Genomic DNA, 17,749 nt, shown 5'->3' on the forward strand with positions numbered 1-17,749 from the left:
TTACATCTATAACAACAGGGTTACTACAGTCAAGCTAGTGAACATATTTATCTCCTCACACAGGGACCATTATTTTGTTGGAGGTGGTAATGGTGAAAGCACCTGAAGTCTACTCTCTGAGCAAATTGCCAGTGTTCAGTACAGCATCCTTCACCATCGTCATCCTGCTGTGCATTAGGCATCTAGACTTACTCATCCTACATAACTGCAACTTAGGGGCAAGGAAGTGGAGGAAATTGGGAGATAAATAGACTAATGTGAACATTACTTACAGTTTGGGCCTTGGCCCTAGCATGCTATAGCACAACGGATTAGAACACCTACACGCTAAAGAGATAAAAATATGAGATCCTGGAAAGACATGAATTGATCATTTTAGGTATTCTTAGTCCTTCATATAATATTAATAAAGCTATAGGTATATGACATTAAATTTTCATAAGAAAAATTAAAAGTCTGATAGTTGCTCAGATGCTCAATTGTTTATGATGCATAGACTCCCCCAAATCATATTTTTGCTTCCAGTGTTTCAGTTTTAACCTAGTTTTCTTTTTTTTTTAAATAGAAGGGCATCTTTTTTAAAAAATTTATTTATCTTTAGAGAGGAAGGGAAGGAGAGGAGAGAAATGTCAATGTATGGTTGCCTCTCGTGAGTCCCCTGCCAGGAACTGGCCTGCAACCCAGGCATGTGCCCTGACTGGGAATCAAACTGCGATATTCTGGTTCGCAGGCCTGCGCTCAATCCACTGAGCTACACCAGCCAGGGCCAATTTTCTTTTGTTTTAGAAAGACAGAGCTTAGAAGCAAATCAGCATTTTCTTAAGTTTTTTTTTTTTTTCTTCAGAATCCATCCCATTTTTTTCCCTGAGCTGATGAGGAAACTACTATTTGTTTTTATTTTATTTTAATTTTTTAGACCAAAGATGACCTGGTTTCTAGAGATATCATAACTCAAAGTCTCTCAAGTTCACATAGGGGTAGCTTTGCTAGTTCATGCAGCCAAAGGCTCAGGCGTACAAGGAGTAGACTGGCCCATTTCAGAGGCTCCTTGGAGAGAATGCACAATTGATACTAGTTTTTAAATATCAAAATCTCAACTTTCTTTTGGCTGTGTGACTGTTTCTGTGTCACCTAAGGTGCTTCACCAGTTTTATCATCTTGATTATGATGGAGAGATTTGTTCTGGAATGCTTGGAAAATGGGGCTAGCTGAAGAGACGTCTAAAAATTAGATTATGTGTTTTCCTCTTCTTCCCCATGTGTAGGTGGGTGGCAAGCGTGCTAAGCCGCAAGCAGGGTGGGCGAACAAGGCCTTTTGCTTTCTATTTCTGAAAGTACAGTTCATTTGTAAAATGCCTCTTAGTCTCACCTGTGGAATCGTGTAACCAGAAAACGAAGGTGGTACCAGGTGACAGATACTTAAGTCCTAAGATCCCAGGAGGAAAATTTTCCTTCTAGGAATTCATCTGCTTCTACATTCATTAAGTATCTTGAGTTAATTCTTTCCATATTCTCTTACAAAAATTGTGCATGGATAACTTGAACATTCTCTTGCATAAGCGTTGTCACCAAAATCACACAACTGTCAGTCTTTCTGAAGTGTATGAAGAGGGAAAGCCTATACCACTCACGCAGAAGAGAAAGGACACAGGTTCCTCAGTCATGCGTATTCAGATCCAGGAGACAGGGAGCTGGAAAGGGTCAGGAGAAAAGAGGTAGAGGAAAAGGGAAAAAGGAGAGAGGGATTGCAGAAGGAAGGAAATGCTGAGAGCAAGTTGGAGAGATGGAGAAGAGGAAGGGAAATGAGGAGAGGGAGAAAGAAAGGACCAAGAAATAGGAAAGGAAAGCAAAGTCTTCCTAACAATCACCAGAGGAAGAAAAATCAAGAAAGAAGTAGATACATTTATAAAATACCAAAAAGCCAACATCCATATATTTCCCTGGGAGACTTGCCTAATGACTCTGAGTTGATTTTCTGGGCTATGTCAAGGAGTGCACGTTACAAGGAACCACCGAGGCAGTGAGCAGCCATAATCCTGAGCCCGGAACTAAGCCAGGCAACAAAGACCTGACACCGACGACAGAACGCCTCTGCTCCGAATCTATTTCCCAACCTGAGAAACGGCACCTTGTGTCTTCTGCAATTTGCTAATCTTTCTTCACTTCACTGCTACATGCTGAAACCTGCCACCGCCTGAGAAAAGCTCTGCTCTGAGCATAAACACAGTTACTTTGGCTTCATTTTTTTACCTTTAGTACAAATCCTTTCTTGTAACATTTATTTTGCCCTGAAACCTCCATTCTAGCCACTCAGAGCAAAATACCCTAAACAGGAAAGAATCCTGTATGGGAAACTTTGAGGAATAAATTTTATAGAGGAGGAGAAGAAAAGGAGAATGCAATTATCTTCCAAACCAAAGCGAGGGTTTAAAGGGGGTTTTCCTTTCGGAGGGTTTCCATCCTAGTGAAATCCTCATTCCTGAGGATCAGTCTCAAACAGGTAACATCCCACATGTCCTGCGTAACCACTGCTCATAGAAAATCAGTTTCTAGGTCGGAAGGGGATCCCCAGGTCAAGGCTCTCGTCTGAAACTTGAGCTTGTTCTCAATCTCAAGCGGCCTTCGGTGACTGCCAGAATTTTTTTTTTGTGCTGCGGTTCTCGATGAAACACGTGGAAACCACTCACTTTTCACCTACCTTGAATTCTTATTTTGAACTGAAGTCTGGTCCAAGCTAATTTCAAACAGCAGGGCTAGTTCTTTGAGTCTGAGGCTGCACAGGACAGGTACAATGAGAAGATATTTGCCTTTCAGATAGATAACCTTAAACAGAACATTTAATTCTTCTCACCACCGCTCCGCTTCTCTTCTTGTGTACTGTGCCTTTTCAATGTCTTTTCTGTTAGTTAATCTGACCGTCAGCACTGGGGGACCTGAAGGTAATATCCCAGACACTGTCTTCTTGGTGAAGGTTGTTGCAGGACAATGACCTCACTTACCATGGACATAGTGCCTTATGTAGTACGATGGAATCAGGCTGAATTTGTCTCTTGGTGTCTTCCCTGTGCTATTTACTCATACTGAGCACATTATCCTTTAAATTCCTCCACCTTTATGTATGTAATGACTTTACATGCATAAAGGACATCTAGAGCAGCCTGAATCTGTACAGCTTTCTATAAATACATGCCTACCGGTGGGCTTTGCCTTTATGCCTACTGAATTTCAACCTTTCACACTGGGAATACTGGCTCAGTGGTTCTGAATTCTAATTCTGTCATCCAGAGAATTGAAATCACTTTCCCGCTCTGCATATGGGTTACTGATTCCAATGTGATTATCAGCCTCTTTGACAGAGAAACTCACGTGGGAGCTGTGCTTTGTCACTCATGGCACCAGCGCCTCTAGTGTAGTTGCCATGGGCTACGTGTTTGCGTCTCACCCAAGTTCGCATGTTGAAATCCTAACCCCAGGGTGGTGGTATTAGAAGGTGGGGCTTTTGGGAGATAATGAGGGCATAAGAGGAGAGCCCTTCTGATCAGGACCCTTATAAGAGAGGCCCCACAGAGCTCCCTGGTCCCTTCCACCACGTGAAGACAGTGAGAAGGCTCCAGCTATAAACCGGAAAGTGGGCCCTCAGTGGAAGGCGAGCATGCTGGTGCCTTGATTTTAGAATTCCCAGCCTTCAAAACTGTGAGAAACAAACTTCTATTCTTCATAAGCTTCCTAGTCTGCGGTGGTGTGTTATAGCAGCCCAGATGGACTAGGACAGTAGTGAATGATGAAGGAGAACTTTCTTCTCTGCCTGACAAATCAGTGCATTATTTCCCATAATTCTTGCTACCACAACCCTGTGAGGTGGGGACCATTATGATGACCCTTCCCAAATGAGGAAACTGAAGTTTAGAGAGGTTGGGCCTCTCAGAGCAGGTGCTCAGTGGCAAACCTAAACTTTGAACCTAAAGCAGAACATCTAGAGACACCTATCCTTCCCTAAATGGAGGTCTATATGGTCTTAATGCTCCTACTCCGCGAACCATAACTTTAAAAGACCTGGTCTTGGAAGTCTCCATGTGCTCTCGGTCTGACTCTGAAACCCCTTGTACATGTTACTTCTCCTTTTGTCCTCCTCCTTGGCGACAAGCCCTCTCCCTCACATCTCTTAAAAACATTATTTCTCAAAGAGCTCCCCGTGCAGCCACATCCGTATCTTTAGCGCCTACCAAGTCCTTTTTCTGTACCATCATTTGTAATTGTATTACCATAATTTCATTTCTAAGAGCCTCCTAATCCTCTAGCGGGATCTTCAATGAGATAATGAGATCATATCTATTTTAAGTATGATATTTCAAACATCTGCCTTTTGATGGCCTAGGAAGCCATGTCTGACACTCTTTTTTTAACCTTGTCTACTATTTTTCTAAGATGACATATCTACTTTCTCCCAGAGTTTTATTGTCCATTGCACATCACTCGGCTGCTTTGCCTTGTTGGTTACAAATGAATCCAAATAAAAGAATCTTCTTTGCTTTCTTCTGAGAAAGTATATTATTAATAGAGTGGGTCAAGACATTTATGAAATCACAAAATACAGATGAGTAGGAAGTGCATTCAGTTCTTCATCAGCTCTTAAAGATCTGCTCTGTCCCATGAATACTCGTCAAATTTTATGTCACATTTCCATCCCCAAGCTTCAGTGTAAGAGGACCCACGCATGGGATGTAAAGATAACGAATAAGTTCCAAATGGGTAAACATAGTGATCTGTGAAGGTTTAATATCAGTTGCCCAATAAAAACCAGCACAACAACAACATATTTTGATGGCCAAATGGATCTATCTTTAATTTTTGCTTTAATCGCACATGTACAGATGAAATATCTAACATTTAAAGTCCATCCTGCCCACAGTATTTCACTCTACCCACTTTTCCCCATGGTAGCTCATATTCTAGCACCTCTGTAATGCCTGCTTCGACCAAGCCAACTTCTTACCCCCATTAAAATGAATGCCAAATTGGTTGAGTTGCTAATGAATCATTTCACTGCTTCCTTCGTATCTATTTTACTATTATCTCAGTGATCAAGGTTGGTGACTGCCACTTAACCTTTGTATCTTTATACTTTCTCCCCTAATATAACATCAAATCTCACTCATAAGAGTTTTCAGAACATACTGCTATAGACACACCATAAATTGCAATGATTTATTGTGCCCAGCTAAATTTTGCTACAAGATTTGTAGGAAAACTTAAAAATAGAGAAGTGATAAAAATTTAAGCCACAAACCAATTCACATACCTTCTTTTTTTTTCTTTTTTACAATTTGCTATTTCAACCATGTTTTAGGAAAAGTACTCCAACACCTGGAAATTAGTTTCCAGTGACAGATTCTGTGGAGAGCGCGGTTACTTCCTTCATCGTGGGACTTCACTGTATTTTTCCCACCCAAGCCAACACAACTTTTGACTAATTCCACAAAAACCTTTTCCTTGGTAATCAAGAAAAAGCTGGTTCAGTTCAAATCAACCAGCATGACCATGGATAACTCTAGGGCTATAAAATAAAAATGTAAGAACACCTTTATCTTGAGGAGGCCTTAATCTAAGACGGGAAGAGAGAAGGCAAGTAAGACTCCAGGCCAAGTTCCAGGTCCTAAAAGAGATATAAACAAGGTACTCAAGGAGCCAAATGAAGAGAGATTTCACCATCAGCTAAAGATATTGGGGTGGGGGGTGGTTTATGGAGGATGGAGCACTGACGCCATAAAGATTGAATCATAAAAAGGAGGCATGTCAGGTGATGAGCGTGCCGTGGCCAAAGCTTGGATCGCAGGTCTTGGGGAAAGGGAAAGGTGAGATACTTCCAATTGGTACTTAATCCCATCACCTTTTTTATCCAGCCACGCCACCCCTCTTCCGCTGGCAACCATCGGTCTGTTCTCTGTGTCTATGAGTCTTTTTTAAAATTTTGTTTGTTTATTTATTGTGTTCTTTAGATTGTGCATAGAAATGAAATGGCATGGCACTTGTCTTTCTCTGTCTGACTCATTTCACTTAGTATAATACCTCCTGGTCCATCCATACCATCACTAATATTAAGTGGTTGATTTTAGATACTACCTTTTACATTTAACACACCATCAGCAATTTCCAAGTCATTAACTACTGAGATGTCCATTTTCTTAAAAGAGCTGCAAGATGAAGAAGGAGGCCCAAAGTAATTTTTGGCTAAAATGGTAGAATCAGCGAGTGATGTTAGACTCGGTGTTAATATGTTTTTTTTCTCCTCTTAGATATCTTAGATCAACAGAGAGGTTATCTATGGACCACATCACCTCCATGAAAGTGAAACTCACCTGTTACCCCGCAACCCTCAAGCACCCACCTGTATTGGGAATGGTCCAGGCAGCTACCTAGAGGAATTACTGTACCCCCAAATCATCAAGTCAGGCTACCCATATTTTGCTGTGAAATAACATTCTCATCCTATATTTTATTTTCCAATCACTTAGAAGTTTACTTATGTGAACTATACATGAAAATTAACACACAAAGATGTTATGTATACTCACTTTGGTCTGAAGAAAAAGGCAAGGAAGGTCAAAATATATGTATATCTGGATAAGCTGGATCACTAACAAGAGTCTCTATCTTTAAGACAGTCAGGCTGAAACTGAGCCTAAAACTCCAGGTATGTCATAATCCAACTTCACACAGAGAGAAACTTGTAATGAACTGAGATCATGAAGGAAGGAGTATCTCTCCACCTGCTCCCTTTCTGATTCCTGAGTTGATTTAGAAGCTTCATCTAGAATAGATTCATTAGACCCATGACTTAAAAAAATACTCAGTCTATTGGAAGTGAAGTTTAATGGTACCAAGAGTGAGAGACTGGTTCCGAGACAGAATCTTATAGCCACATGCAACCCAAGCCTAAGGGAGCGTTGTTTGCAAAGTACACTTATTTTGGATTTCTGCCGTAAGAGTCCTATATGTCAGACATGAACTGGATAAAAATATAACTTTTCTTCAAGAGAAAAATGAACACCGCTTAAAAGCTACCATTGAAAATAAACAACTTAAGAGGTAAAAGAAATCTCATTACTCAAGTAAAACAAATGTCCTCTATTACACCCAAGACACAACATTTTTTGATTCACGTTTAACTATTATTATTCTTCGAATTCTGGCACTCGGGCTGAATTTCAGCCCTCACTCCTGCTAAGAGAAGTCATCAATTCATCCTCCCAGCCGATGCCAGGTCAAACACATTAAAACAAACTCCGTAATACAAGTCAGGGACCGTGGCAGAGCTGCTTCGTGGGTTTGTAAATAAGAAACATTTAAACATGGGGACGAAGAATGTTCATGCATAAAAACGTGACATAAAACTCAGAATGACAGGGATGTATTTCACACGCTGATACCTAGCCGATCCCAGACTTCAAAATACGCTGCCTTGCCCAAATCCTAGAAAGCCTTCCAGTTTTGCAGGGGTTTTTTTTTTAAGTCTTTTGAGTTGGATACACATTTTCTTCAAGGCAAAACTAAATTCAGAGCAGTGATCTGAATCTTCACTTCCCAAATAAGTCTCCAGCTCATTAAAAATCACCTTTTAAACAGCTCGCCAACATGTTTTCGCTATTGCCCATCAAGTTTAGGCATTTCATTACCAGTTATTTCCTCCTACAACCTTCTATGTGTTCTTGCCCGCCTTTCATGAATGCAAAGGGACTCATCAGACAGTTCTCAGTTCTTCAAACAGCTGACAACACAAATCGTGCCAGATATAAATATTTACATCGTTTAAAGGAAACGTTTCCAAAATTCCAAACTCCGTTGCATTTGAAAATGAACTTGAATCAGGTACACTTTACGGAATCAAAAATTGAAAAAGAACAAAACACTTGTCAACAACAAAAACATAAAACATAAGAATGATTTTTACCACCAGGCTATCTCTCAGTTCCTACTTTTCCAATAAATTTTAGAGAAAAGCTGTCTTAAAGTTAGTTTTTTTTCCCTTTCATATCAACATTTTCCTCTAAGATGGTGTATTGAAAAGAGGAAATTAAATATCCATTATTTTTGGTAGCTTTTCACCTTTCCATCCCACTCTTAGTGTAACATATGTTTTATCTAAAAACACTTCAAATGCTTGTCATAACTCTTAGGAAAAGGACCTAGTCCCTTAACACAGCCTTGGGGTCCAGACTCTGCCCTCCTCCCCCATCCTCAGGTCCCCACCACCTCCTCTTGGGTCTCCGTGCTTCAGCCTGGCTGCCCGTCTTTTTGATAATGTCTGCAAGTCAGTTATCAACCCTCATTCTGCTCTGGGGTTTCCCTTTTTTTTTGTAATACAATTATTCCCTCCATCAGCCTCCCCCCACCCCCAAGAAAGAAAGAATCATTGAGTATTTAGTTAAAACTGAAGCTTGCTCTTCTTAAATACTGGTCAGTGAACTTTTCCATTGTGACTTGTCTCGAATGATTCCCCTTTTCAGAGAGCAGTGTATGTAGAACCTACAAGTTTCTTTCATGGTCCATAAAAATTATTCAAACAATGATTAGGCCAGGCTAGGCTGCTATGGAATCAGAGCAATAAGCTACATCAGCTAGAGAGGGTGTTGCTACAGCAATACTTCCCAAGTTATATTTACAATGGCACACAAATGCTACACCCCTCAACACCTCAGTCACGTTCAAGGTCTTGTTGCAGCCTGCCTTGTGACCTGAGTCAAAGTTACTAACATTTTGATTAGTCATTAGGTTTCCTTTCCTTTTCTTTTCTGGTGATAGTTTCATGATAGGAAAAAATATATATATCCCAATATATCAGAAGAAAACCAATTACTTACAAACTCCGTGGTAAGTAAGGTGAACACACTGCATACATGAGGAGAGAGCAGAGCCCTAGGAACCCAAGCCCTGGAGACACAGTGGCCAGCAGTAACAGAAATTGTCCATAATTGTGAGCCCAATGTCTTGCTCACACATTATTTTCCATTCCTCTTGAGTTCCCAATAGCTACATCACCTTCAAATACAATTTTCTCTGTGTGTGCTTTTTCCCACTTCCAACAATCTACTCAACAGTAAAAGGTTGTCAAATAGAAATGAGCCAGTAAGAGAAATGCTAGATTCCAGCGATGAGAAAACCTTACGGGCATAACGTTGTACCCTTCCACAAATTAAGGAGGAACCCACCATGAGGGCAGGAGAGAGGAGGGAGGGGGGAGGGAAGGATGCTGGTATGAGAACCACACAGCACAACTCAGCATTTCTGTGCCACAGCCTAGGATTCTTAGCCAGCAAGATGCCTTGAGGAAGATGAATTATTGACTTTCTTATAAATCATCTAGGGTGATATTTGTTTGTTTTTCTTTCTAGGATGATAAACGTCTGATTTTACTTATTAAAAATTTTATTTTCACTTTGTTCAGGTCAAAAGAAGCCCCAGTAAAGAGGTCTTGGGGGGGGGGAAAGGATTTTCCTAGCAGGATATAGAGAGACAAGGCAACTCTGTGTACTGACCTTCACGGGGGACCAAGGGACAGAACCTCAGGCAACCTCCAGGGAGTGTAAAGTAATTAGAAACACAAGGGTTTGACTAGGTTGGGAGGGAAAGCATAATTTAGACACAATTATATACATTGGCAGAAGGCCTGGGCTCTGGTTTTCCTAGGTGAGAAGAAAACCCCATCACAGAGATCAAGGCTGGGAGGACCGGCTTTCAGAATCAGCATTGCCACACCCGGCTCCTCAGCTTCACAACAGAAGCCACGTGTCTGCTTACCTTCCTGCCCCCTGTGTTGATGCGAAGGGGCGTCAGAAAGGGGTCGAAGATCATGTGGCTGGTCTCTATGTTGACTGGAGACTGCCGTTTCCCCACAGAGCACAGATTCCAAGCTGAGTTCACCAATCCCCAGAAAGAAGGAACTAGAAACAAAAAGGAATTGTAGAATTAGGCTGGGTGGAGGGATGGGGAAACAACACAGAAAGAACTATGGTACAGAGTGGTAAAATCAAAGAGTCACCCAATATATCCCATCCATGGACATCACTGGGTATTGCAAAGGTATTTTCCTGGCCTGAATATGAAGTCACAAATATTCAGATTGGAACGAGTATCTCTAATTCTTGACCTTTAAGATCAGATTTTTATACTTCAGACCTGTTCATCTGATGGCCTGTTTGATGGAAACAGTTAACACTAATGCTTCAGTGGGAAGGTGGCATAGTTCAACCTTGTAACATGTCTCAGGTACACCAAATATTCAGCAGTTCTTGAATTGGTGCTCTGCTTTCCCATTGGGCAGGAATACTGTGAGAATGAACCTTGTCCTGTCCAGCGGAAAGTGGCATTTGATACATATAAGTTGGTATTCTGGGGGTCGTCGAGATCAAAATGAGGGAATGAACTATTTTTATGGGCCTTAGTCGATGCTAGACAGGAGCTTGGTAACCTGACTTTGTTTAATCCAGCACTGTGTCATTAACCTGATGGGCCAGCTGCCGAAGAACTTCTTCATTTGGTAGGCAGAAAAAAATGACCTTGAGTGTGACTACAAACATCCAGAAAGAAGCTGTCTACTCATCTTCAGTGTCACATGAAAACATCTATGAAAATAAATTTCAATGGTGATTTCCAGTCCAACTTTAGCTTGTTTAAGAAAGTTAGCAGAGCAGGGGTAGGCCAACTTGTTCATATTACTGCATTACTCCATGTATAATGAGCACCCACATTTGTGTGCCCACGATCCATGGGATTATGCAATCATTATGCCAAAGTATTATGCGCATCCTTACTTTTCCCCTAAAAAATTTGGGTAACAAATACACATTGTATGTGGCAAAACAGGGTATGTTGGTGAAGATCAGAGACACATCTTCAGCCTTTTCCAGCTCCTCTCAGGGTCTCCATTGAGGCCCTGGGTCTGTATGTTCTCCACATGCCCTTGAGATTACGTAACCATCATTCATTCATCCATCCCCAGCATCCATCAGCAGGATAGTTAAATCGCATCACGTGTCTGGCCCTGGGTTACGTTGAACCATGAGGAAGGCAGATGCACATAAGAACATTGGCCACATGGAGGGTGGAGACGTGAGGTGAGGTCAAGTGTTTACCAGACTCTAGATGAGGAGCACCACACCCTGCAGCAATGAAGTGGTTCCTCCAGAACATGAGCTTAACCACCAAATCACAACCTTCTCCAATGCCCCTTCCTCTCAGGAACTCAAATCTAAGAAGGCCTTTCATTTACCCCACTTATCTTCCCTGCCATGCCAAAGATGGAAAAAACTCAGGCAGGAGAGGCGTCTGGCAAACACTTGCTAAAGACACTACATAAGAGACCCATAATTCATGAAGAGAGTTGAGTTAATCCCATCTACATCTGAAACTCTATGACCTTTTTATTTGTTACAGGCAACTGTTGAGTAGAAGGGGGAGAAAAATGAAAAACAAGTTCTTTATGCCAAACTGTGGGTTTCATTGAGAAAAATGGCCAACATCTAATTTGGTTTAATCCATTTCAATAAGCCTCTGGTGGCTTTATTCCCTTTAGTTTAAGGAGCTTGAATTGGCTTTCCGATCATAACTGGTTTCCAAAATGGCAGCCAGGGCCAGGGTCACAGAAGGAGGAAGAGTAGAAAGAGTATAAGCGTGTGTTTCCATGGCACTCTCATTTCCCACCCTCCCTTAATCCACGATATCACTGCAAGTCGGTTAACATCTTTAGAAGTCACTTAACATCCTGAGAAGGTACCACACCCTGGAAAAATTAGAATAACAAAGAAGACTTTTGCATTAAAAATTTTATTTTAAAATATGTATATGAATTTCTGTCTTCTGTAAGCTGCTCTATGAAAACCATCGACTCAATGCTATACTTATTCCTTAATCATTTCAAGGTTATTACAAAAATAAAAATGTCCATCTGCATGTGCTCCTGCCCCTGATTGTCGGTGATGCCCACAGAGCATGTGAACATGAGGATGCCGGGGATAATGTAGCCACAGCCCTGCCACCAACCAGCTGTGGGACTGCACAGAAGATGCTGGTCCCTTAGGCCTTGTTTGATCTCTGCAGCCCCTGTGGTAGGCTGAATAGCAGCTGCCCTTCAGAGTTGCCCACCTCTGAACGCCAGTGCTCTGCAGAAACAACTGTCAGAGATCTTGAGGTGGGTGATTATCTTGGATTACTTGGGTGAGTCCAATATAATCACAAGGGTCTTTTTTATTTTTAAAAGGGAGGTGAGATATATGGAAAAAAGATTTAAGGATGAAGAGAGAGGTCAGAGAGTTCAGGAGAGTTCAGGAGAGTTCAGAGAGGCCAGAGAGTTCACTGGACGTGAAGATGGAGGAAGGAGACACAAGGAATGTGCAGGTGGCCTCTGGAAGCTGGAATGGACACAGAAGCCACAGATGGTTCCCCTGGAGCAGAGGTGCCCAGCCATCCCAGGATGGCTGTGAATGCAGCCCAACATAAAATTGTAAATTTACTTAAAATTTTACGAGATTTTTTTCTTGATTACATGTCACAATGTACTTAATGTATGCCCAAGGCAATGCTTCTTCCAGTGTGGCCCAGAGATGCCAAAAGGTTGGACACCTCTGCAAGCTTCCAGAAGGAAGAATGGCCAGCTGACACTGACGTTAACCCCACAAAACTCATTTCAGACTTCTCACATCCAGAACTGTAAGATTGCAAATTTGTGTGGTTTTAAGCCACTAAGTTGTCATCATTTGAAATAGCTGGAATAGGAAACCAATGCAACCCCCTGTGTCTTTAAAAACTCTGCAAGACAGTAAGCTCTCTAACAATCAGGCTGTCAGTGAGTCTGGGGGCCTTCCCAGGAAACCAGCTGCATGATAAACGAAGTTACAGCTGGTGCACATTGCATTTCATCTACTCCCATGAAAATCATTAACACAAATAATTCCAACCCTATAAACCAATGGCGAGACTGCTGATATATGGCAAAGGGGGTAGGCAGATAGTGCTGTGTCTCACTAATAAACTTCACACCCCGTAAGTACCCCCACTACAACACAACAGCGAAACTTTATGCGAACATCTGCTTTGGCTTTTATTGGGCATGGCGCTCTTTACGACAAACAGTTTCCGGGTTTTATATGCCCACTTTGCTACCCAGGCCTCAGTGTCTGGTTTTAAGCACCTGCTCAGCCCGCCCCCCCCTCCCCCCAGGAATAATTGAGAAACGCGTGCCCCTCCTCAACTCAGCTATGTTTTTCATCAGTTCCCCTCCTGAAGGGGTCATCTCAGTTTATTTTCCACTGGGTTGCCGATTTTAAAATCTGCCATAAATTAATAGTCCTTTCAGAAGTAGATGCCACTTTAGAGATCACCTGATCTAAATGAATACATGAAGTTGAGGCCAGAGAGGAAGAGGGTAAAGTCCTCAAGTGAAGGCCATGCCACTCGGTAGAGACAGACAGGGAAGGACAGAGGAAGGACACGGGTCCTGAGGCTCCTCGAGTTACCGCATCTCCACTGCTCTCAATCCCTTCCTCCCAAGCAGGCTCCGCACGTGAGCAGATGGTCATAGGCACGGAGTCTCAGAGTTGACTGTCGCTATGGTCCCCGTAAGATTTTTGTACCATTTTTCTTCTGGTAAATCAAGAGTCAGTCACATTAGTGCCCATTTTCTTGTCAAAATAAATTTCAAGTGCAAAGATTCCAATCAAATTGCTTTAAACATCAACCATCCCAAGTACAGTTAAAGTTTTTAAAAAGTCAGCGAAGTTTGGCTGGATAGAAACAAGGCTTGAATTCAGGCCAGAGAGGATGTGTTTGGGTCTCATTGGTGGGAGGAGGTTCCTGAGGAGACCTGAGGGGGTTTACTGGTCATGAAGATCTCCTCCAGGGGTCCCATCTGGGGGCCAACTGGACTGGGCAAGATTCCAGTCCAGATGAGAGAAGTCAGTGCTCTTAGAATCAGTGCTAAGTGTTGGGATAATGATGAAGGTGTCCAAGGTAGTCCAGGGACCTCAGGTGCCAAGTGGACCAGCGACGGGTCTGCAGACGTGGTGTAATTTAGGTGCTAGGTGTAATTTGTACTTTAGGGGGAGGGCCCGTGCTTACTGGGGCAAGGGCGTGAGCTGGCAGGGTGTACTCACAGAGCAAGATGGAACATTGGAACCAACACGTCAAGATTTAGAGTAAGAAACATTCCCTCTCCCTGGTCAGGTAGCTCGGTTGGTTAGAGCATCATCCTCCCGTGCCAGGGTTGAGGGTTCAATCCCTAGTCAGGGCACATATAGAAGTCAAACAATGAATGCATAAATAAGCGGAACAACAGATCCAGGTTTCTCTCTCTCCCTCTCTCTAAATTCAAGAAAGAAAGAAAGAAAGAAAGAAAGAAAGAAAGAAAGAAAGAAAGAAAGAAAGAGAGAGAGAAAGACTCCCTCTGGGTTTGTGCAGAACTCCTGGTTATCCCCAAGATTCTGACACTTAACTCTCCTCCATATGATTGATTCTCACGTTAATAAACGCCCCCCGCACCCTCTGGGAGTACAGGGGCCCATTACAAAATGCTATGGCACTGCTTCTATTTTCAAGTTTGGACAATTATTGTTGAATTATTTTTCCCTTAGCTTCCATGGCTGTCCCAATAAGTCAAAATTTTAAACTTCCTCTTAGTTTGTAAAGCAATATAGATTGTACTTATTAACTAATGCTGTGTCTATTTCTACCTTGACTGATACAACTTATTGAGAAAAATGTAAGTGTAAATAGAGTAAAATTGAGTGAGAATCACTCAGACTAATGGACAACGTGTTGGAAAATGTTTGAAAAGGATCATCCCTGGCCTTTTTTGTCTGCAAAATCTTCTAATTTACATAGAAACCAGAACATATAATAGACCTGGATATTTCTGCAAATTAATTTTCGCGGAGCCTAAACAATGAAACTTCATGGCTGGATCACAGCTCTGTGTTATCTTACCAAAACACTTCCCCATGACAATGTTGTCATCTCTACCCTAGACCGTAAGTCCCACACAGTCTCTTGGCTCTGGGTCCAGCGAACTATGTAAGAGGCTCAGTGACGGTGATTTCAACTGCTCAGAAGAAGCCTTGGAAAACCTGTCAGCTGCTTGTTCAAAACCAAACAAAGATGCTCGGGTTTCATACATTACCACATCATGATCACCCCCAGACAAAAACAAAGTTCTCACCAAGACAAGAAATAGGTCAGGAGAGCGAGGGACCAGGGGAGTCGAGTTCAATCTGGAGAGTGAACATTTGCCTCCGTGACATTTTTATCCTTGAGAAGATGCTCCAGAATCAGTGTGAGCTTTCAGGCATCCTCCTCATTCCTGGCCCCTCCATTGTCACCTGTCATTTCAGTAGAATTTGCAAAGACCACGCTGCTGTGGAGAGGGAGGTCATCCCTAGGGATTCATGTAGGCAGCTCATGTGAATCTGCTAAATTCTATGATAACAAGACAAACTCAATGAAAGTGTTTATTGACAGCCTGCAAGGTGCCAGGCATTAGGCTCCACACTGACAATTCACTTAGCAAATATTTACTGAGGACTGACTACAGGCCAGATACTGCTGTCAGTTCTGGATACTCAGTGAGGAACGAAACACCCATGGTTCCTGCTCTCATGGATCTTGCAGTCTAGTGGAAACTATGGGAGATACTGTTTATCTCCATGTTTACACATGCATATCTATGCAATTAGGATTTATCTCCATGTTTACACATGCATATCTATGCAATTAGGATTTATCTCCATGTTTACACATGCATATCTATGCAATTAGGATTTTTGGTAAGCATGCAGTAGAGACAATTAAGATGGTAAGCAATTACAGAATAATGCATGGGTGGGAAAGGTAGGATGGTCGAGGGTGAATTCTCTGGAAGTGACCACTGGAATGCCCTGGAAAAACAGAGAGGAGTCTTTCCTCTAGTGGCAGAGAAAACATGTCCAAGACAGAATTGAGGAGCAGTTCTCAGCAGAGAAGGGCTTGATGTGTCCCAAGGAACCAAGAAGAAGCCAGTTAACCTGAACCGGATGAACCAGATAAGAAGAAAAGTGAGATGCGATGAAGGTGGCCAGGTGAACCAAGGGCCAATGTTCAGGGCTCTCCAGACCACAGTAAGCAGTTTGCATTTTGCTCTAATGTATTAGAAAGGACTGAGAGTTTTAGGCAAGGAAGTGCCATGGTCCGACTTACGAATTAAAAGCATGCATCTGTGTCTATGGAATACAGCCAAGAGTGAGCTTGATTATCCTTGGAGTAGTTTGAGTGGGAAAAGAATTGGTTCCCAAGCAACACTGGAGCTTTACCTGAATTTAATCCTATTGCTTCGGGTTTGTTTCAATTCTATCTCAAAGGCAGAACTAATTGAATGTTTTAAAAACTATTTTCTTCAACATATGTGCCAATAAAATGGCATTTTCCTAAGATCCAATTGGTGCTCTGTAAGTCACCATTTGAAGCAAGGAGTATTTTCACCAAGAGACAGCTAAGGCAATCTATTCTAAAATAAACCAAGTCCCCAACTTTTGGCCAAAGGAAAGCAAATGAAAGTTGGGAACATGAATGCTGGCATAAAACATATCTTCAGTGAACTCAATCCTACAAATAAAGCCTTCCCCTTCAATACAGCAATCTCTAGTTGAGGGTTATAAAGCACGTGGATACATTTGGAATAAGAACTCGTATCTTTCTCTTGCTCTTTTCCTTACCAATCCTGATTTACTGTCTCTTTCCTTTTTCTGAGCTGCAATAAATTCCCATTTTGAGTCATTATTAATGAGCATGTTTAAAATACCCACTGCTGCAGGCCTTTGGCCCCTTGATGATTTCAGATCTATTTCACTGGGGGAATTGGCTCAGAATAACTCCTTTGCTGCTGGATTCTTCTTCCATCACTAACTAGGACTCCCCATTCTCTGACCTGGGACATTTAAGGGACTGCCGATATATTATTTAACACATGATCATTCATTTATACATTTACCTAAAACCATTAAAAGAACATCTCAAATAAACCATATAAAAATGGCCCCACTCTTAAGGATACCCCATCTGTTGGGAAGATGGGAAAGCTAACAAATAGTTATAATAAAGCAAGGTTAAGTGTTATCATTAAGGGGTGTGTATCTTAAAGGTTACAGACTGAGAAGGCAGTAAACTGACCCTGATCCTTTCAAGTGCGAGGGTCAGCCTTCCGATCTGAGGAGACAGGAGTTCCGCCTAAAAGCATGAGCATAAGCTGCAAGCCATGTAAGTCTTATAGCCAGTTAAAAGATGAAAGTTCTTCCTCACACGAAGAGACGTGCAATTCCTAGCAACTGAGGCCAATCATCATTGAGGTTTGAACAATGTCATGCAGGGAGAATTTAAGCCACTGGATCTTCTCACATCTCCAACTTGGAGAGTGATTATTGTGTAGGAGGAAGACCATGAGACACTCTATTTTCACCTTGAGCAGGTTGGCTAGATATCGGTAGCTTTATTTTCTCCATCTGAAAAATGGGGATGATCCTTACTTCACAGAGTTGTTGGAAGGTTAAGTGACAACATGCTTATGAAGGCTCTAGCCTGATGTTTCTTCTGCATTAAGTATTCAGTGAAAAGTTCAGAGGGAGTCAGGCGAGGGGATGCTGGGAATGGTGTGTCCACGTAATTTCATACTTTTAATAAGGCATGTGTAATTATTTCTTGGCTCCAAAGAAAATCATTTGAACTTAGTTTTCGGA

The 17,749-nt window shown here is 41.9% G+C and overlaps 1 protein-coding gene across 1 annotated transcript in view; it reads right to left on the reverse strand.

Annotated features, from left to right (window-relative positions):
* CA10 (carbonic anhydrase 10 (inactive)) overlaps nucleotides 1-17,749 on the reverse strand; it is a 447,141-nt gene that overhangs the window by 268,837 nt on the left and 160,555 nt on the right. Inside the window, exon 3 of the mRNA XM_037056890.1 lies at nucleotides 9,795-9,937. Within this exon, the coding sequence (XP_036912785.1) occupies nucleotides 9,795-9,937 (143 nt within the window). The remainder of the gene's footprint in view (nucleotides 1-9,794; nucleotides 9,938-17,749) is intronic.

This window comes from Sturnira hondurensis, unplaced genomic scaffold, assembly GCF_014824575.4.
Source record: "Sturnira hondurensis isolate 20B ecotype Veracruz unplaced genomic scaffold, ASM1482457v3 Scaffold0009182, whole genome shotgun sequence".
NCBI lineage: Eukaryota > Metazoa > Chordata > Mammalia > Chiroptera > Phyllostomidae > Sturnira > Sturnira hondurensis.